Source organism: Lissotriton helveticus, chromosome 6, assembly GCF_964261635.1.
Source record: "Lissotriton helveticus chromosome 6, aLisHel1.1, whole genome shotgun sequence".
Lineage (NCBI taxonomy): Eukaryota > Metazoa > Chordata > Amphibia > Caudata > Salamandridae > Lissotriton > Lissotriton helveticus.
The window spans coordinates 1,906,370,419-1,906,392,777 of record NC_136067.1 but is presented as its reverse complement, the minus strand read 5'-3'; the positions used below and the strand labels follow the sequence as shown (position 1 = coordinate 1,906,392,777).

The 22,359-nt window shown below is 44.2% G+C and overlaps 1 protein-coding gene across 1 annotated transcript in view; it reads left to right on the top strand.

The window, feature by feature from the left end:
* LOC144762928 (calpain-13-like) overlaps window positions 1-22,359 on the top strand; it is a 441,560-nt gene that overhangs the window by 164,101 nt on the left and 255,100 nt on the right. The window contains exon 4 of the mRNA XM_078648230.1: window positions 9,608-9,741. Coding sequence (XP_078504356.1) covers window positions 9,608-9,741 — 134 coding nt within the window. The remainder of the gene's footprint in view (window positions 1-9,607; window positions 9,742-22,359) is intronic.

Here is a 22,359-nt window from a genome sequence, read left to right as displayed (position 1 = left end):
CCATGTCTTGAGATAACCTGAGAGCTATTGCAAGTTTAGATTCACATTCCTTTAATTTCTCAAAATGAGCTGCTAATCGATCGCGATATTTTCTTTGGTTGTTAATTGAATAAGATAGCGTCTCCCCGCGCACCCCTGATTTAAAAGCATCCCAGACCATTTGGACTGATGTGGATCCCCGATTAAACTCCAAAAATTCAGTTATCCACTTTCCCATATGTTCAATATATAGCGGCTCACTGATAATTTTCGTTCAAACGACCATGAATTTCCTTTAGGGGTATAATTACGTTCCAATTTTATCTCCAATAAGATAGGATTATGATCAGAGATTATTTTAGGAAAAATCTCGTACCTCTCATTCTTAAGCAGCCTAGAGGTAATGAAAAAATAATCCAGACAAACAAACTTCTGGTGAGGAGCTGAAAAAAACGTATAGCCAGGGCCAGCCATACCTTTAGCATAACCCACATCCGATAACCCAAATTCCTGCACTAGCCCACACACAGCTTTATATACCTTCTTTTTTTTCCCTAGATATACCTAATCGCTGGTTATATAAAACTGCCTCTCAAGGTGAATATTAAAATCTCCACATAATATTAAAGGAGCAGGCCATCCAGCAAGCTCAATGCTAAGGTAGTTTAAAATTTCTGGATGGTCCAGATTAGAGCCATAAATAGAACAAATAGTCCATAGAGAGCCTCCTATACAGATTTCACATATCACCCATCTTCCATAGGCGTCAGTTTTTACCCGTGTACAGCTCCCCGCCCCCCGTTTTTTCAAGATTGCTACCCCTCTTGTAGTGGTCCCTTGCCTAGTACAACCCACTATGCCCATGCCCATATCATTAAGCCAATGTCTATTATTCCACATTAAATGTGTTTCTTGTAAACACAAAATGTCGATTCTAATACCCTGAAGAATCTGTGATGCTATTCCTCTTTTCTTTTTATCATTCATCCCACAGATATTCCAGGAGCAAATTCTTAGTTTAGCCATCATCATAACTCAGAATATTTCTTAATAGTGAAACGACAAATACAGTTTTCTCTCTTACAAAAAGAACGTAAGCCTCCACAGTAGAGAAATGTTTACTTGACAAATTGCAGCAGTTTCTTATATTTAGAAAAACTGTTCTGCTCTTACTTGCCCCACCACCTACCCACCCCACACCCCCTCCTGTGCCCGCCCTCAACCCTCCCATTCCCACCCTGAATCCCACTCAAAGAAGGCAAAGGGACTGTAAAGTCCCTCTTGGTGATGGAAAGAGAAGCATGATGCGTCTCGCCATTCGCACCCAACCCCCTGACGATACCAAAGCAATAGTCACAAGGTAAAAAACACTTTTGCAGTAAAGCAGTAAAAAAAAAGAAGAAGAGGGAAAGAAAAAGGCAATCTATATAATTTTGTTACACAAGCATCTCACACACATTTTACTAAATAGGATCCAATAACTCTTTAGCAGTTTTCTTTGAGAGCATGTAATGTGTTTTCTCCTTGTGTATTATCTTGAGCTTGGAGGGATTCAGAAGGTATGCCTGTGCCCCTTTAGCCTGGAAGAGGGGTATAAGCTGACGCAGTTGCTATCTCTGCTGGACCGTTGCCTGGCAATAGTCAGGACGAACAAAAAAATGTAAGCCCTTTCCCCTTTCGTTTGCGGTCAGGCCAGGTTAAGTCATACAGAGCTTCTCGTGCAAGAAAATCATTCAAACAAATTAATATAGCTCTTGGCTTGACATTTGTAACCCCTCTGAAATTCCAGGGGAATCGGTAAGCCCTTTGTAATTCTATGTCCCACTGTCACTGGGTTAGTTCGGGAAAGGCTTCTTTAAAAAGTTCCGTAATGTATTGTCGGATATTAGTTCCCTCACTCCCTTCCGGAATATTTTCTAGATCTACTAAATTACAGTTAACATCATCGCGTAATGTCTCTAAGGAGGAAATCTGAGTTTTATATTGAACCATCTCATCTTCAATTGCAGAGATCCTTCCTTCTGCCTCTACTACCCTGCTCACGATCTCATTACAAGTCTTAACCACTCGACGAACATTATTTTGAAGCCTTCGCACCACTCCTTGCGTGCGAAGATTCTCCGCTTTCGTTTCTTCGCTATGCTGTATCACTGCCTCATCAGATACAGCAAAATGGTCTAATATTGGTGAGCCTTGATTTTCTGCTTCTTCCCTGACCCCCAGAGGGAGCCTGCCATCGCTCTCTGCAACTTTGCGTAACGTACTTGCCTCAGCCCCCCATTCTTCCCTCCTGGCTGGGGAGACGTCCTCCTCCTCATCCTCCAGCTGTGCAGAGCTCATTGAATTAGTCACACTCCTATCCTCCCTCCACTCCCCGTCCAGGCTCTCAGAATCCAGAGCATTTGATAAGTCTGACATTGAGTAAAAATTGCCAGCGGAGTCAATAGATTCTGTATCTCCAATCACTTCCAGCGACTCAGTAAGTTCAGCCACTATAATTGCCAAGCCTTCCAAACTTTCTGCATCTCCGCGTCTTTTAGAGGTTATACTAGGTTGTACCAATCCTGGGTGGCCCTCTCCGACCTCCCTTAATGATATTTCAGCTCCTGACTGACTTTCTGGGTTCACAACAGTCACAGTGTTAACAGCGGTTAAATTTTCATTAGTGCACTGAAGAGCGGGCAAAGCCTCTGTAGATTGGGGCCTACCTTTAGCTGTGTTTAAATTTTTATTTTTAAACATTCCCGGGATTCTGGGCGTGCCTCCCGCCGCTCCGGTACCGCTGGTTTAATCTGTTGCTGCAGCCGCTACTGGAACTGCTGACGGTTCCGATATCGAAGTGAGTCAATATCAGCAATCTCAGCGTTCGTGGCGCTCTCCTGTACCACCAAAGTCTCAGGGTTCCCCTCCAAAGCGGCGGTCGTCGAGCGCGTCTTTGGCTTTGGTCCCTTGGGTGGGTTATTAGCATTTTTAGGCGCCATTCCGTTTCGGCGTTCGCGGCACCTCCGAGCAGCCCGTGTTGTTGCTCTGTGAGAGCCAAGGGCCGCCTCCAAACCAAGCGAGCCGAGCACAGCCCAGCGTTGCCCGCTGACCCAACTTACGGACCGTTCGGTTGTGAGACGCTGGAAACGCCAAGCAATATGGGGAGCCCGGCGATAATACCGGCACAAATCCAGAAGCATTCCCGAGGGCACAGCAGTTATCCAGATATCAGACGTGCCTCACATTGAATCGAGGAACCGCCAGGTGAGAGTGGGAGCGAACGTCAGCGAGAAAGCATCCCACGCTGCTCACTCAGATGCAGATGCATCCGCCATCTTGCCTCATCAACATTATTTTCCAATGTAGAACCTAAATCACTCGTCAGCATATTTATTCACCAATTTCTTTGATCCTGGAAAAATGTCTTCCAATTTCTGGATATATTAACATTAGTGAGGTCACATATATAGATTAATTTATAGAAGGTATACATATTATACTAAGGCAGAGGTGAAAGGAAGATTGTGCCATTAGCTACCTCTTTTTTTCAGTGACACTCACATGACTTGCTCTTAAGTGGAACCCTGGTAAATGTTATGACATTCTTGAGCAAAGTGACACATTTCTCTGGACTCTTTTCCAAAGGAATGAGAATTTCATTGTGCAACAAGATGAAGGCCCTGCTATTGTTAGCTTGACTGTCCTCTGCCCCAAACTGACCATTGTATGGAAATAGCAAGAGCCCTTGTCATGTCTTTCCTGATCTATTGAGACAACATCTTAACAGGCCACATCCACTTCAAAGTTCCCATTGCTAGGTTGTAAAGACTCCAAAGCCAGGCAAAATATCACTTCTGATCTGAGCAAAGCCTGTTCTAAAACTCTTTCACCGACTACCTGTCAACGCCAGGATCAATGCCAAGGTATTCTCCACTGTTCACACGGTTGTCTTAGAGAAAACATCCTAAAATACCTCCAGAAACCAGCATTATGCCAGACTCCATCGAGAAATCAGAGATCACAACCATCTGTGCTTAACGAAGTTCCTAAAAATGGAACTGTACAGAATCTTGTTCTGAGTGAAATACCATACTGGAAGGTGCCATGAACACAGAATATCAGGCAGCGGGTCCTGTTGTACCTGAATGTGCGCATGTCCCCCATCACCGCTTTTCTTTTAAATAAAACTTGCTGTCTGCTGATGTTTTGCTCCGAAGTAAGTGAAAGGCTGCACACAGCACTATAGAACTCCAAAGAAAGCCTGTTAAATTGAGGAATCCTTTTTGTCAGAAAGTCAGATTTGCCCAGGTGGACTCTTTCAATTAGCTGGGTGTCCTGTTTGAAGACAAATCTTCCTAGGGTTCTCCCTGTTATTCCAAGAAGTCTGCTTTTACCAGGCTGTGTGGAGCAGTAATGGATTTCAGCTCACGGGTGGGTAGGAAACCCGCGAATGCCCTGATCCTTGTGCGACTCAGTGGTTAGTTATGGTAGTGACCTCTGGGGTATCTGGATTGTGACCTGATACAGCGGGAACAGAAAAAGTTCCTCAGGTGGCTGCTAGGTGTTCACCGGGATCTTCCACATCTGTGGTCCATGAGGGAGGTATTTAGCATTAGTTATATCTCAGACCTTCTCAAACTTCAGCCTTTATTAAGTTGGATTTCTATCTTGTATAAGAATGAACCCATATTGAATAGAATGATCATTTAGGATTGCTTTTCCTTAGACAGCCATAAGGCTATCCAATGGCTGAATTATATAAAGCCTGACATCTTAGCCTTAGGTCTCCCAACCTTTTTACGCACCTGAAGGGTTCGCTAAAGAAAACTACCAGTAGGTTAAACAAAAGTTTCTTATGTGGTTATTGGCTAGCCGGGAGCGCATTTAGGGGCTTATTATGATGGTGGCCAGACGAGTGTCTGACCGCTATTGTTGTGGGAACAGGACTGGCCGACAGGTAGTCTTTGCACTAAGGTTTGTGCTGCCACTTGGAATAGGGCAGCCGCACAAGCCCCTATGCCAAAAGGCATGTTTGTAAACATCCCTGCACTCTGTGGCAGGAACCATACGTGCCTGTCACACAATGCAGGGCTATTTTTATGGGGCCCATAGCAGAGGGCAACAGGGGCCCTGCTCGGGGCCCCAAAAAAGCCTTTCTGCCATGCTTTTTATGTCAGAAGAACCAAGGTAAAATGGCTTGTGGAAATGTGGATTGTAATGCCCACAGCAATGCCTAAGAAGGCACCGTCTCCATTGTGGGGGATGCGATCTGTCCGACTGGCTCCTCGAGCCCATCAGAAGCTGTCAGTCAGTCCTTGGGGCAATGCAGTCTGACCCTCCATATTGCAGCAGTCTGACCGCGTTATGGATGTTGGTGGGACTGACACCGACAGCATATCGGTGTTGGTCCCACCGACATCGTAATCAGCCCCTAAGTCTTGTAAACCTTATTGCCTGATCCAGACAGTTAGCTCTCAGGAGCTTTACCTAACCTGGGTGAACAACATTTATCACTGACATCTTTTACCCAGGTAGAGGATGAATGTGTTACTCCCACTGGTTAGTTTTCCTAAAGGGTTGTGGGGCAGGTGGCTGTTTAGGCCCCTCTGGGTGTGATGGTTCCTCAGGGCAGTCGTTTACTTAAGTGAGACCAGCTATGCTTTTCCTTTCAAGGACGGGGTATGTTTGCTCATGTGTATGTATGGGTTACTTTTTGAGCAGTGTGGTAAAAATTTAAGGTGCCTTACCATAATGCTTCCAGTGTTTTTATTTATTTTAATTGAAATCTGTATACATTGGTCTATCTGCTTCGTGCCAACAGGTTGACTCGCTTTATTCTTATTTTTTATATATATCTATTGTGTAATGTAAAATGTTTTTTGTTGATAGCTTGACTTTCTATTTATATATTTTGAATTGTTTACATTTTTGTATCGATTTTTACTCTGTTTTTATCATGTTTTATTTCATGCTTAGGGAATTACTCATATAGCCAATTTCCCATTATAAGACATGCTCTGCATTTCCCCATTTTTTGAAGCATAGCTATTCCCTGCCTCCTTCTCAGGGATTCACCCATTATTATTCTATATATGTATTCAAACAATGGTGTTGAATGTCTTTCTAAAAATTATTTCATTATTAAAACGTATTAAAACCAGATCTGTAAAGCTTGTTCCAGGGAGTCTTCATTAGGAGTATTCATGTAAACTGTATATAACCATAAAGTGTAGAGACTTCATACACGTTACTCAGGCTCTTGGTGCAAGCTAAGCTCTTCACAGTAGAAGATGACTCCACCAAAGCTGATTTTTAGGTTGAGCATTCAGACCTCTTGTATATACTTCAGTATTTACTTATACGTGTATGTGCTTTGTGGGCGTCCTGAGAACAGCCCTAGAACTTTTCTTCTTCTGCTTAGGGACTTTTCTTTCCTGTTTACCTGTCTTGATAGAAAACGACCAGTAGAGGTCTGTAAAATACCAGAATTCATCGCTGCTTATTCAACTGCCTCTGTTTAACTTTCTTGATAGAAAACGACCAGCAAAGGTCAGTAAAATACCAGAATCACTTTAGCATTCTCTAGATTCCAGTCCATAGAAAATGTCTTCAATGATCGCCCGTAGACAATAATATTGTTTTCAAATCTTGTATTTTCAGTGATATGACCACCGAAGGGCCTGATTTATATTAAAGACAGAGCTGTGGACTATACCATTTCCTGTTGAAATGCAATATTTCTCTCAATGTGTTCCGATACCTGGCATGTCACGCAGTTTGGTGCTTACTTTCCCTCCATGTTAAAAAACAGAAGATGTTTCAGCACCCAGGCTAATGTGCTGCATAGATAAATACATACAAGGTAGCAAAGGCGAGACCGATTGCATTGCAAATACTTGTTTTTTTTATAGTCAATGTAGTAAACCCTCCACAATCAATAACCATTACAAATACTGACTAATAAAATGGGGTCTTTTGGGGTTTTTGTCTCGCTGGCTCATATTTATGACATTATGTTTGTATTAATCTATGGCTATTTTCGGTAAATTAAGAGTAGATCTCTGTCATCTCTTTTATTATTTACAGTGGAAATCCCCTTCCTTCTACCTCTTTTCCCTTTATCAAAATGTTTCCCTTAACCTCTTTTACATTATACCTATAATATTTACATCTGTCCGTTCGGATATGTAATTTTTATTTACCACTTAAACCTTCATTCTCCCCTCTCCTTTAAATTTCATGCTTCCTGTTACCTTGAAGTGTAAACCTTTCCCTTACGCTGTAAATGATGCTTACCAGCATTTGTTAATTGCCCATAAAAACATGTCAACCTAAAATCGGTTTCAGATCCGCCTCCTGACACTGAGAGCCTGATTTTTGGCCTGATTATGAGTCTGGTGGCCCCAGGACCACCAGACTCACGGGCAGTCCAGCCACTTCTGCACTGGCGGTCAGACCACTATATTGCAACTTTGGTGGTGCTGCTGCAACAGTGTTCCCTGGTGGTCAGGGGCTCACAATATGCTGGTGGTGCTGCTGCGGCACCGGCGTGCATATTACGAGTTTCAGGACCGCCAGCTGTGTCATCGAGGTTCTTCCTTCATGAAACTGCTGACGGTTATGAAACGGCCCCCTTGTGCCCAATGCAAGGGGATACATGCAGCGGGCACATGTTTTTCCCCCGTGTGCTTGCACTCCCAGATCCAGCACAGCATGGACTTCACAATCAACGCTGTGCTGGAACCGCGCAGTGGTAGTCCTGCGGCGGTGCCTTTGAAAGGCATACATAAGTGGCTTTGAAAGGCACTACCGCTGGACCACCACAACGTCCACCCGCCAGACCATGAATAACTCATCTTGCAGGTGGGTGGTGGCCCTGTTTGGCGGTCCTGAGGCGGTGGTGTGGCGGCCTGCTCCAGAACCGCCAAACTCTTAGTCGGGCCATTAGATCTTGGCAGACGGTTTACTCCATCACAATGGTGATGGATATCCCATCCGTCAAAATATAAATCCTATTATATCCTATGGGATTTATATTTCGGCTTACGGGATATCTGTCACCATTGTGAGGCCGCAACCCATCTAACAAGATCTAAATTTGGCCCTGAAGTTGACTGGATGCTTGAATATAAGGCTCACTGTATCAATGCAGCTATTACTCCTGCACCACACAGCCCTCTCATCTGACCCCGACTCTGCTGACATGAAAGTGGCCATCGGTCCACCACAGACCATGCTTTTAGGCTCCTGTGGAAATGTTTGTTGGTAGCCACGCACTAGAATATAAAAAATGCAGACCAATGGTGCAACAAAACTTGAGGACTGCACCTGCAAAGTACATGGGGGTGGCCATGCTTCAGACCCAGTCAGGATCTCTCAGGCCAAGGGTCCGCCAGCAGTGCACAGTGCTGGAAGGGGCCCCTGAAGTCTGGGGGACAACCGCACTGCGGGACTTGCGGAGGTTATTGTTCACCACTGATGCAGACACAGAGAGGGTGTTTGCTTAGTATACAGAATGAGGAAGTTGCATATTCTTGTATATTGTGGTCCACTCGAGAAGCCTTCACCTTTGTGCTTGCGGAAAGAGCAGCCATTGTCACGATTATAGCCTGCAGGGCGGCCCGCATGCCCCTTAACTGTTAAATGTGCTAAACCTGTGCTCCGGGGAAAGGAAGCCAAGCAAGCCAAGCTCAGTCCACACTTGCTCATGAATTCTGTGCTGCCTACAGGGAAAGTCTACAGCGCTCCGCTTGTGTTCTTTCACCCTACTGCTGAATGTGGGCTACGTGCTCCATGCACTCGTGGTGTCAGATGCCATGTTTGTGAATAATGCACTCTTTAGGCTTTGACTGTAGCTCCTTACAGCATGTTTTAAAATAACCTATGAATTTCACTTAAAAATTACAGGTAAAGTGCACTTATGAGATCAAATCAAAAACCTAAATTCCCCAGTTATGATCAGCTCTGAAACCATAGCTTGAGCACCTGCCATGCACAACAAACCATAATTCGTACCACATACGGAGTTCATGACCCCATGCTTGATGTAACTGATGACCTCACGAATGAACAATCTCACTGGTGATGTGACCTATGAATCAACCATTAACTTTATGAATGCCATGACTATGGCGAGAGTAGGATCTCTTTGTGTCTGTGTTGTAATTTAAAGGTGTGTGCAGTCAGCTTGTCTTTGTTATAAATACAGTTCCAGCACAGCTTGCACTAGATTATAGCTGGAGAAAACGATGCAGGCAACAAACCGTGGAGCGCACAATTTCTGTACTCGTTCAGGCGGTAGGAAAAGTTCAACTACGATGCAAAGTTCTGTCTGGTTAGCTTAGTAGATCAGCTTTTCCTCAAAAACTATGGGTGTACTGTAAATCCCTAGTAAAGCCCCAACGCATTGCAAAACGAACCCATTATATCTTTATACAGACAAGCAACTATACATGGAATCTTGACTACATCAAAAAGGTTGCCACGTCCAGTGTCAGATAACTGACCTCTGCTCACAAACTGCTTGAATAATGCTTGCTTGAGTATTTGTGATGCACGAGGACGCACTACATACAGTTACTATTTCAATACTTTCTCATGTAATTTTTTCACATTACTTTACTGACCAATTGTTCCTGTTTTCCAGTTCTGGCAGTACGGAGACTGGGTGGACGTAGTTATCGACGACAAACTCCCTTTTGTGAATGGCAGCTACATGTCAGTTCAACCTCGAAGCAACAATGAATTCTGGCCATCCCTGCTAGAAAAGGCATACGCCAAGTAAGTACATGTAATCAAATGGCTCTGTTGTGTTATGCTCTATCACTTTGTGTTTAGAATGTACTTTAAAACATAGTCTACATTTATTCCATCTTCTTAATCATTAAAAATGTTTCAATGTGCAAATAACGAGTGGCTTCCCTTTTTTAAGGCCCTGATGCTAACTTTCACAGAATTATGGTGCATGATTACAGCCAGGGAAATAATGGAGGTGCGCTGTGGTAGTTTCCTGGGAGTAATATTAGGAGTAATAATACGACTTTGTGTAAAGTACCTATTCTTCATAGATTTTCGTTCTTACCGACTTCTTTTGCTCACACAAATCCCCCACTCCAGATTATACCTGAAGCAATCTGTGTGATGGAAAAAATACCCTGGGCCACATTTATCAAAGACTAGCAGCCCGTCCCGACGTTGTCTGGGTATGAAATAGAATGTGTGCAATGTGTGTAATAGGCAAGGGAAATTTATTTTAAAATATCGCGGTAGAGAACTTTTTTAGCATGAAGTGTCACAATCGTTAGGCATGTGTGTGCAGATACTGTGTGTACCTCAGAGTAAGAAGAATTAGCAGATGTCTCTAGTGTGTATGTACTCCACTTCCGTAGGTAAGCGGGTGTGAAAGTGCATTCAGTTGTAAATTTCGTGTCCCCGCAGGTACGCTGAATCGCGTCATACCGCGCTTGAGGCCCGGCTCCAGTTTTGTTTGATGTTGTGCTTGTGGTGTAAAGTCGTTGATGCAGAGAGTTGAGTGGGTGACAGTGCGCACTGGAGACGCTGCGCGTGTGGGAAAGTGCAGTCAGTTCAAAGGTTAGTGTCCCAGCAGGCGCGCTTAGTTGCGTCATCCGCCGCCTGAGCCCGGCTCCAGCCCTGGTTGATGTTGTGCGCCTGGTGTCAATTCGTTTATGCAGAGAGTTGAGTGTGTGACAGCGCGCAGGAGACGCTGCAGTTAGTGTCCCCGCAGGCACGGTCCTTTATGCAGAGAGTTGACTGGCTGACAGCGCGCAGGATACTGTGCAGTTATTGTCCCCGCAGGCACGATCAGTCGCGTCTGCCCCCGCCTAAGCCCCGGGAATTGCTGCGCCCATTGGCCACGCCCCTTGCTCCCGCGCAATTGCCGCACCCATTGGCCTTTGCCACGCCCCTGGCCCAACGCACACGTTTGTTTTCCACACGCCCTCAAGGTACGCTATTTTTGGGGGGGGGGGTGCCGCGCGATTGTTGCCGGTTTTCGCGCCCATTGGCCACACCCCTTGCTGCCGCGCAATTGCAATTGCCGCTCCCATTGGCCTTGTTCACGCCCCCAGAACACGCCCCCAGCACAACGCACACGTTTAAGGAACGCTTTTCTTTTGTCGTCATGCCGCGCCCCGCCCGCGCCCACGCCCACAAGGGACTACTTTGCTGGTAAGGTTCTTTTACCTTTCAAATGTATATGGTGGGCATCTGTATAGCCTATGTCCTTCTGCTGCAACTGCCCTTTCCAATGCTGTATTGGGTGTTGTGATTGGTGCTGTGGTTCCTGAGATTACCCGCCTCAAATGTTTGGGCTCTCTCTTTACAATATTAGTATAGATTCATGCAGCAAAGTGCAGCAAGACACATTGCTGCACTGTGAAAGAGCAAGAATACGGCACATTCCTGTCCTTTCCTGGCACTGGCCCCCTTTTGACTCCATAGAGCCAACACAGGCACTCTTGGCCCGCTTTCTAGGCAGGATTGTTTTTTTGCAGGAGCGACCACCTTTCTGATCAAAAATAATCCTCAGAAGCATTTGCTTTTTCTAAGTGCGATGCAGAATGCAGCACACTTAGAAAAAGGAAACAACGAAAGCCATTTCTCTTTGTGGCGCCTCTCCTGCAAAGGAGTAGCTTTTTAACACATTCCCAGGTTTACCAGTGTTGGTAAATCTGGGAATACGCCAAAATCCATGGATGTATGCGTGGGAACAGCCAAGCTCCAATCATGGGATGCCTCCCAGGGGCAGAGTAACGCCAGGCAGGGGTTTGCACTGCCATGCGTTACTCCATATTTATCAAGTCACTCAAGATGTCTCACTTAGGTTTTGCGTCCCCCTTGCGCTCCCTTGTGTGGTGCATGAGTGACGCAAAACCTTGATAAATATGCCCCCAAGGAATAGAATATTTTGGACAAGTCAAAATTAAAGATGCGCCAAATATTAGAGCTATTTCCAGTTTACAGGACTCGTAAGGTGTGCTTTTGAAACTGCCCTTCCCATTTGTGTATGATGTTCGCAACCTCGAGGAGATGGATGTAGGGAGAGGTCCAAGGGACTACTTCCAGGTCCCACCGAAGTGTTCCCAAAATGTAAACTTATTTTCATGGGTTCCACTAATACACATAGGCTGCTTTAAAAATAAAAAAACATACACACACAGGCATGGTGTTCTTCTGTTCAGTGCAAGCCACCATCCTTGTATTTCTAGGGAATAACAGGGCCCTGCCAATAGCGAACTGCCTAACCCATGTTAATGGACATTTTGCAATAAAATGGATTGCATTACTGAACATCTAGAGATTCCTGAGGCGGAAAGCCGGGAATCAGAGGAACGCTATTTTAACTGTGTGAGAACGCTTTTCTTCATTGTGTTATTCTTTTTAAAAAAAACACTTCTTTCCTTACCTGCTGCACTCGCATTCCCCGGGGTTTTTCGCATTTCCAGGTGGTTGATTTAGGGCTGACTTGGTACGCGGGATCTCTTACTCGGGCGCATTTCTACGGGCGCCATCTTTGGGGGAGTGGAGGTTGGCGGGCTAGTGCTGCGGGCCATAGACTACATATAGAGCTTGAAACGCCAGCACTCATCGCTAGAGATTCCTGAGGCGAAAAGCCGGGAATCAGAGGAACGCTATTTTAACTGTGTGAGAACGCTTTTCTTCATTGTGTAAATCTTTTTAAAAAACCCACTTCTTTCCTTACCTGCTGCACTCGCTTTCCCCAAGGGTTTTCGCATTTCCAGGCGGCCGATTTAGGGCTGGCTTGGGACGCGGGATCTCTTACTCGTGCGCATTTCCACGAGTGCCATCTTTGGGGGAGTGGAGGTCGGCGGGCTAGTGCTGCGGGCCATAGACTACATATAGAGCCTGAAACGCCAGCACTCATCGCTAGAGATTCCTGAGGCGGAAAGCCGTGAATCAGAGGAACGCTATTTTAACTGTGTGAGAACGCTTTTTTTCATTGTGTTATTCTTTTTTAAAAAAACACTTCTTTCCTTACCTGCTGCACTCGCTTTCCCCAAGGGTTTTCGCATTTCCAGGCGGCCGATTTAGGGCTGACTTGGGACGCGGGATCTCTTACTCGGGCGCATTTCCACGAGTGCCATCTTTGGGGGAGTGGAGGTCGGCGGGCTAGTGCTGCGGGCCATAGACTACATATAGAGCCAGAAACGCCAGCACTCATCGCCAGAGATTCCTGAGGCGGAAAGCCGTGAATCAGAGGAAAGCTATTTTAACTGTGTGAGAACGCTTTTCTTCATTGCGTTATTCTTTTTAAAAAACCCACTTCTTTCCTTACCTGCTGCACTCGCTTTCCCCGGAGGTTTTCGCATTTCCAGGCGGCCGATTTAGGGCTGACTTGGGAAGCGGGATCTCTTACTCGGGTGCATTTCGACGGGCGCCATCTTTGGGAGATTGGAAGTCGGCGGGCTAGTGCTGCACTCGCTTTCCCCAAGGGTTTTCGCATTTCCAGGCGGCCGATTTAGGGTTGACTTGGGACGCGGGATCTCTTACTCGGGCGCATTTCCACGAGTGCCATCTTTGGGGGAGTGGAGGTCGGCGGGCTAGTGCTGCGGGCCATAGACTACATATAGAGCCTGAAACGCCAGCACTCATCGCTAGAGATTCCTGAGGCGGAAAGCCGTGAATCAGAGGAAAGCTATTTTCACTGTGTGAGAACGCTTTTCTTCATTGCGTTATTCTTTTTAAAAAACCCACTTCTTTCCTTACCTGCTGCACTCACTTTCCCCGGAGGTTTTCGCATTTCCAGGCGGCCGATTTAGGGCTGACTTGGGAAGCAGGATCTCTTACTCGGGTGCATTTCCACGGGCGCCATCTTTGGGAGAGTGGAAGTCGGCGGGCTAGTGCTGCGGGCCATAGACTACAAAATTAACTACATAACGTGTACGCGCGCAGCGGGCGCGCCGATGGCGCGCCAGAGGCAAGCCCGTCTGCACCCGTCCGCGGCCGGACAGGGCCAGGGGCTATAACCCGTGCTCAAATCTACTACGGTCCTCTCAAATACTCCTGTGAGGCCCTCCTATCCCTCCGCTACAGCGATTTCATCCTCGACACCCCCCTAAATTGTGATCTTAGCCCGTTCCACTGCCATAGCTGTGGCTTCCCCCTCTCACCTTCTTCACCTAATACAAAAAAGGGCGTTGTGGACCCTGCACTAATCTCCCATCTGAATAAAAACATGATAAAACTCTCAGAATATACCTTCTTTAGCATAAACTGTAGATCACTTCCTAGACACAAAAGGGATATTTATGACTTACTCTCGGGCTCTCATCCTGAGGCCGTCTTCCTTACTGAGACATGGCTAAACGATAGCTCTGGTCCAGATATCGTGAGTGCTCTCCCCCCAAATTACACCTTTTTGGGTAGAGCCCGTGTTGGCAAACAAGGTGGAGGAATAGCAATTATTTTTAAAAACAATTACAAATGCAAATGGGATGACCTTGACTTCCTTGACTGCGAAGCCGGCCTTTTTAAAATATCACTCTCACCTAATTTTACTCTCTCAGGTGTTTTGATCTATCGCCCCCCAGGACCAATCAATTCCTGGGCAGCCTCTTTCCCCGATTGTATTGCCCAGCTCCTGCTTCAGGCTACTAATTTCGTGATCGTGGGTGATCTTAATATACACCTTAACGATATCTCTCAATCGACTAGTGTTAATCTTATTGCGGATTTAGCTGCTATGAACATCTTCCTTCATAATTCTGGTCCCACGCATAAAGCAGGTAATCTGCTGGACCCTATCTTTTCTAATCTTACTACAGTTCTATGTAAACCGGCCACCCCCATTCTTTGGTCCGACCATTTCCTGGTCGAATTCCAAATTAAATGCGAGCAACCCCCGAAAAATCTTCCATCTCCATCTGGGTCTATAAAAGGCAGAAACTGGAAAAACCTGGATGTAAATAAATTGAACTTTCTTCTTGAAAACACCAGACCGGTAGCCTCTATTAGCACTCTGGAGGAAGAAGCGGTCATCCATCATTGGTTTAGTTCATCTATTGATTCATGCCTTCCCTTGTCTAAAAAGAAATATAATAACCACTACCCTCCCGCCCCGTGGTTCTCTGAAGCCCTCAAACAAGAAAAAAACAAATGTAAAAACGTAGAGAGACATTGTCGCAAATATTAGAATCCTAGGATTAAATCACTGTACAAATCAGCCCTTAGCAATTACCACCTACTATGTTACAACGCTCGGGCAGAGCACGCCAATCTAACTATTTTAGAAGCACAAAATCGTCCTAAAGTACTTTTTAAAGTGGTCAAAGAACTCTCAGGGGCTTCTTATCAGCCTAAACCCCCCTGCCTTGATTCCAAACAATGCGATGATCTAGCTGATTTTTTTGTTACTAAAATTGCCACTATTTATGCTGATTTCGATAAACAGCCATCTATCACAACAATTCCCCCTCATCAATCTTCCTTTCAGGAAACCGCTCCACCGAACAATGATACCGACCTAAAGAAATGGACTCTACTGGACATCACCTCATTTCGTAACATCCTTAGCCGTATTAATTCTGGATCCCCCAATGATCCATTCCCTCCTTCAGTTTTTCAAACCTTGAATCTCTCCACACTTAATTTAATTATGGAGTTATTGAACACTTCCTTACTGGAAGCCAAAGTCCCTGCATCTTAGAAACACGCTATGATTGTGCCCCTTGAAGAAAGCTCATTCGGACCCAGAAGTACCATCTAATTTCCGACCCATCTCTCTTCTCCTTATCTTTTCGAAAATCCTAAAGAAGCACATTAATGTCCAGCTCACCAACTTACGGAGATGCATAATTCCCTTCACACCTCCCAGTCCGGTTTTAGGGCAGGCTTTTCCACTGAGTCCACATTACTGGGTGTCACTGAAAACATCCGCCTTCAGGTCGATAAAGGTGAAACTGTGGCCCTTATTCTCCTTGATTTAAGTGCCGCGTTCGACACTGTCTCTCATACCATCCTTTTAAATACCCTTCAATCATGTGGCATCACTGGCTCTGCACTTGAGTGGCTATCCAGCTTTCTATTGAAAAGGACTTTCTAGGTCTTTTCCTCTATCTCGAACTCGAAAGTTCATGTTGCTCAGTATGGAGTTCCTCAGGGTTCCATACTGAGCCCTTTGCTCTTCAATATATATGTCAGTCCTTTAGCTAGAATAGCTGAACAAGCCGGGCTCACGGTATACTCTTATGCCGATGACACCCAGCTCCTTTTTTCACTCTCGGCTAAATCTAACAACAACATCTCTCTGCTCCGATCTGGGTTGAGAAACATCGCAGACTGGATGCACGCCAACAAACTAAAACTTAACGGTGGAAAAACCGAGCTCCTCCTCTTCGGTAATAATAAAAACCCTCTGGGGCCCTCAACATTGACCGTCAGAGATGGGATCTCCCCCGTCTCCTGTGCAATCCGCCCGGAATCTTGGCTTCATTGTCGATAACCAACTGACAATGAGGCAACATGCTGGCAAGGTAGCTTCTACCTGCTTTGTCATCCTGAAATGGCTGAGAAAAATCCTGTGGATTCTTCCCTCGCCCACCCAAAAAACTGTAATCCATGCTCTTATAACATCACGACTGGATTATGGAAATGTTTTGTATTTGGGTGCAAGTAAGGAAGTGCTGCACACGTATAGTTGGTACAGAACTCCGCCGCTAGATTGCTTTGCAATCTTCCCAACAGAACTCCCATTTCAGCCTCACTACGTGATCTCCACTGGCTTAGGATTGAAAATCGTGCCAAATTCAAAGCTCTGTGTTACATGCATAAGATCAATTCTGATGAAGCACCACATTATTTAAAGGCCTTAGTACATCAATATTGCCCTTCCCGCCTTCTTCGATCCTTCAATCAGCACAAATTCCAAACCCCTAGGATCAAAAGAGTCAAAATGGGTGGACGCTCTTTCTCCCATCTGGCCCCGTCACTCTGGAACTCCCTCCCTTATCATCTACGCATTGAACAACACTATTCTAAATTTCGTAGAGACTTAAAAACTGGGCTCTTCAATCAATAGTCCATTTCTCTGACTGCTCAATTTCTTTCTCACTTGCCTGCGTTCCTAGCGCCGGGAAACCTTCGGGTAGCTGTCGCGTTGTATAAATGCAATAAATAAATAAATAAATAAAACATCGATAACAAAAAAAAAAAATATATATATATATATATTTTTTTCCTTCAAATGAAGCGGCACACAGGTAGAATATTTTATAACAGTTTTATTCACTCGTACTTGGACCAACACGTTTCAGCCTCAACAGGCTTTGTTCACCGTGAACAAAGCCTGTTGAGGCTGAAACGCGTTGGTCCAAGTATGAGTGAATAAAACTTTGTTATAAAATATTCTACCTGTGTGCCGCTTCATTTGAAGGAAAATTGTGACATGGGCCAGGATCCGGCCCCTAAGCAGAGCACCCACAGGAGAGCGCAGCGCGGTGGAGGGTCATTTTTGTGAGGATATATATATATATATATATATATATATATATATATTACCTACTGGCGGTCGCCAGTAGGTAGTTATAGTTAGGATTGATTTCCATAGGGAAATCGCAACATTCTATTGGGAATAACTTTGGCGCCGGTTGAGGAATCTGTCTGAATTTTTCAGCAACTTTGCCTCGCGGCGCTCCGCTCCTTCTTTGAAAGTTTGGGGGGGATTCGTCAAGTGGGGGCTGAGAGAAAAGGGGGTCCCAAAACGTGTTTTCCCCATGTTAATTTCCATAGGGCGGTCGGTCGCACTTTTAGCTCGAACGGCTGAATGGATTTTCACCAAACTTGGCAAAATTGTAGGGACTGGTAGCCCGATGTGCCTTTGCTATGTCTCACGATATGTGCTCCAGAGGATTTTGAGTAATTTAGGTTAAAAAAAAATTATATATCTATAGCAGCGCCCCGGTACGCCTACCGGGGAGCGTTCCGGGCGCGCTACGCGTCTTGCGCACGGCAAGCTGATTGGTTCTCGGGTGTCTGTAAACATTCGAAACAGTCCGCAGCGGCCGCCATCTTGTGTCTCGGTAGGATCGAGACACAAGAGGGGGCAAAAAACAAGGGGGGAAATGACCAAAAGGGGGTGGGGTAGTCCCCCCATCACCCCGTAGGTTTGATGTGGGGGCCATAAAAGGGTCCCTCGGGTAAAAAAAAAAAAAAAAAATTCTATTTTCGCGGGGGGAGCGCCCGGTACACGCACCGGAGAGCGTACCAGGGAGCGTACCATGGAGATAAAAGAATGACAGAGTTTTTAAAAAAATGTAGCATTTTTTTATAAATTGGAGGTAGTTCTGAAAAGAACTTTTTTTTTCTTTTTGTTGTTTTATATTTTGTTATACTTTTTTAAAACGATTTAATGTTTTTTTTGGATTTTTTTCAGGGGAAAAACAAAAACAGGGATTCCAAAACTGCTCAACAGGAGCAAAAAAATTTGAAAAATTAGGGACGGGGAGGGCAGCGGTGTTCCTGTCTCTTTATAGCAATGAGTTCAACACTCTGCTCCCCATAACAGAGCAGTTCCTCACATTCCACGCACAGAAAATTTATGCCTGCAAACACCGGCTGTATGTTAGGGACCATTCTTCCACGTGGTGTTCCTGAAGGTGTTGCTCCACCAGTGGAGGTGCTGCTGCCATCTCTTGGTAAATTCCGTGCCAGGTCCCTGACACTCTCCCTGGAATAGTTATTTGGGTGTCTTCTCTTGACATGCCTAATTAAATTGGCATTTCCAAAGCTATATTTTTTATTAGGATTGCCTCTGGATAAAATACTGCCACATATCTTGCAGGTTACTTTAGCAGCATTAACTTTTTTTTTCCTTCAGGGATGTCAAAAAACTTCCAAATTAAGTGGTCCTTTGTTTTGTGGTGAGGAGGGTCCTCAGGCAAAAAAACATCAGAATCACTGCTGGATGAGTCCATTGCAGCCATTGCTGTAGATCAGGAAACTTTAAGAAGAAGATAATGCACAGAACACCTCTTGCTCTCTCCAAGTACAAAGCAATAGTGAGAGAAATGGGTGGGTTTCTCAATATTTTGAAAAAAAAATGTTCTGAACCAATGAAAAGTGTTATTTTCAGGTCACATGACCCGACGCTCTTACGCTGTGCGCCCCGGGGCGCGCCCGAAGAAGCGCTCCGGGGCGCGCCCGGGGGTGCGTAGCGTAAGCGCGTCAGGACGTTGCGCGATCGTATGCGCTCGCGTGCTTCCGGGTGTGCTTACGCAGTGCGTCATATGACGCATTACGCGGTTACGCGAAACGTCACGATGTTGTTTTCGTTCGCGTGCATAGCGCTCCCGGGATGCTCCACGGGGCGCACATATGCTGTCTTCAAAACACATACAAAGAGAGAGTCAGTCATTCATGCCTCTATGTGCTAAGTAATACCCCCACCAAACCACACAAACACTCATACTGATACTAAGAAAAACATCTAATAACCCATATACATACACATGTAGCTACTCACCAACCCATGCAGCCACTTATACACAAAGTGAAACACTAATACATATATTTAAATATTTAAACATTACTCACTAATATATGTATTCACTAAGATAAACTTAATAAGCCAGTTAACCAATCAATTTTTTTTTTTAAAACATCCATGTAAACACTTATTTAAACATTTATTCTTCCATCAACTTTTACATATACATATATAACACATATTTATTTTTCAGAAAGACACACATTCACTGGATGGTGTCATCAGTGATGTCATGAGTGATGTCACTGACCATGTCATGAGTGATGTAATATGTGACGTCATCAGCAGTGCATTGCACGCGCAAGTTATAGTGAGTCCAACTAACTATAACGTGGGAATTTCAATGATTTTATGCGAGTAAAACTTTCAGCTAACTATAACTGGTGTAAAACCTATGGTTTTTTCAGTGAATATATATATATATATATATTACCTACTGGCGATAGCCAGTAGGTATATATAGTTAGGATTGTACCATAGGAAATCCGCAACATTCTATTGGGAATAACTTTGGCGCCGGTTGAGGGATCTGCCTCTAATTTTCCTTAAAATGGTCTCGCTGCGTTGCGCTCCTTCCCTGAAAGTTTCGGGGGGATTCGTGAAGTGAGGGCTGAGAAAAAAGGGGGGTCCCAAAACATGTTTTCCCCATGTTAATTTCCATAGGACGGTCTGACAAGTCTACAGCCCGAACCGCTGAACGGAATTACGCCAAACTTGGCAAAATTGTAGGGACTGGTACGCAGATGTGCCTTTGCTATGGTTGGTGAAAATTGCTCCAGTGGTTTTTAAGAAAATTAACTTCAAAAACACATATATATCTATAGCAGCTCACCCTAAGCTTACCCCTAAGCTTACCCGTACACGTGGATGATGTCATCAGTGATGTCATCAGTGATGTCATTTGAGATGTCATCAGTGATGTCACTGACCATGTCATGAATGATCTAATATGTGACATCATCAGCAGTGGATTGCGGGTGCGCGAAATATAGTTAGTACAACTAACTATATAGGAGCAATTTCAATGGTTTTGTATGAGTGAAATGTCCAGCTAACTATAACACCCCTAAAACTTATAGTTTTTTGAGTGAATTTCAAAGGTTTTTTAAAAGCTAATTCCTAACAATATAACTCCTGAAACCTATGGTTTTTTCAGTGAAATTCAAAGGTTTTTTAAATGCTAATTCCTAACTCTATAAGGCCTGAAACCTATGGTTTTTTCAGTGAATTTCAAAGGTTTTTTAAATGCTAATTCCTAACTATATAAGGCCTGAAACCTATGTTTTTTTCAGTGAATATATATATATATAAACATCCAAGACAAAATTTTGACACCCAAAATATCGGCATCCCTACATTTATAATTAATATTACCAAATATTAAATTCAAAATATAGCTATATAAGAATATTTCAAGTTAAATAGCATTTGAAACCCAAAATATAGGTAATATAGACTTTTAAAATTAACAAAAATATAGAAACTCAAAGTATAGATGTAAAAAATGCTATATTTTATACTTTATAATAGTAGGTATATTTTGTTATAAATAATGTTAAACTTTAAAAACTTACAGAAATGTGAATATGTTAAAATGTTATTGAAAAACTAAGATAAATCACTATTATAATTGGTATTTTATTTGAATATTGCAAATCAAATAAGCGCAAACATGTAAGCATTTTTGCACAAAAATTGACTAATTTCAAAATTAAATACGTTTAGAAGTTATTTCCTGCATGTTAATGTATTTTTAAATATTTACAAATTCATTCGAATTTTTAAATATTTATTTATTTATTGATATACGATATTTGCACATTTAAGGAATGTATTTATGAAGTCCTAGAATGTTCAATAACATCTATGATCCACAATGACAGTAATAGAAAAGGTGTTCTTACGGAGGGTACATGCCGAAAGCATTTTCTCTTTGTTCATTAACATGTGTCACGGAGGAAGGGGGTTGTGTACAATGCATTTAAAAAGAGTATGGCGGACTGCGCTCTGTATGTGAACAGGGGCACTTGTTGCTCGAAACCTGACTGAGTGAGGAGAGAGAAGGAATAAAATTTTTGCGATCCTGAAAGCTGTGTGAACATCTTGGGCGCTGAAGAAGGCAAAACAAGCCGAAATGCATTCTCTATAAAATGCTATTAAAGCTGCTTCCAAGAACTTCCCCCGATGTGGCCTCTCCTCTTTTGTTGTGAATGAGGTTTGCAGTCATTTACTTCTGCATTGGTCAGAGACGCAGTACAGAGGTCCCCGCTTCACAAGAGGCCCGGAGAACACTGGTTCTGTTTCAGCAGTTTTTTCTACATTCCAAGTGATTGGATGCTCCGGAGCCCGCCACGACTTTTGGGAAGAAACAGAGCGGCTGTTAGGTATTCTACCTGACTTTGGGCGATGTGTATTGCCATACCTGCCCCCGCTGGAATTTGGTCCCTTAAACATAGGCGGAGGCGGTGTGGGGACTCGAGGGAGAACTTTATTTGCCTTTCAAGGGATCACTTTGGGCTTTCAAAACAGCAAGTCCCTCTTTCCGCCCGTCTCACTGAGAACTATATTTACTCTTAACGCTACCTACCTGGAATCCGGACATTGCATTCTGGGCGTTGCAGTTCAGCACCACTCGGTAAAGCTGCAACAGGTGGTGTGTTTTCGTCATATGGGCGGAGCCGTACTGCTTCTACAAAGTCGGCAGCAGGACTGAACATTTTTGCGATCCTGAAAGCTGTGTGAACATCTTGGGCGCTGAAGAAGGCAAAACAAGCCGAAATGCATTCGCCATAAAATGCTATTAAAGCTGCTTCCAAGAAATTCCCCCGATGTGGCCTCTGCTCTTTTCTTGTGAAGGAGGTTTGAAGTTTTATTTA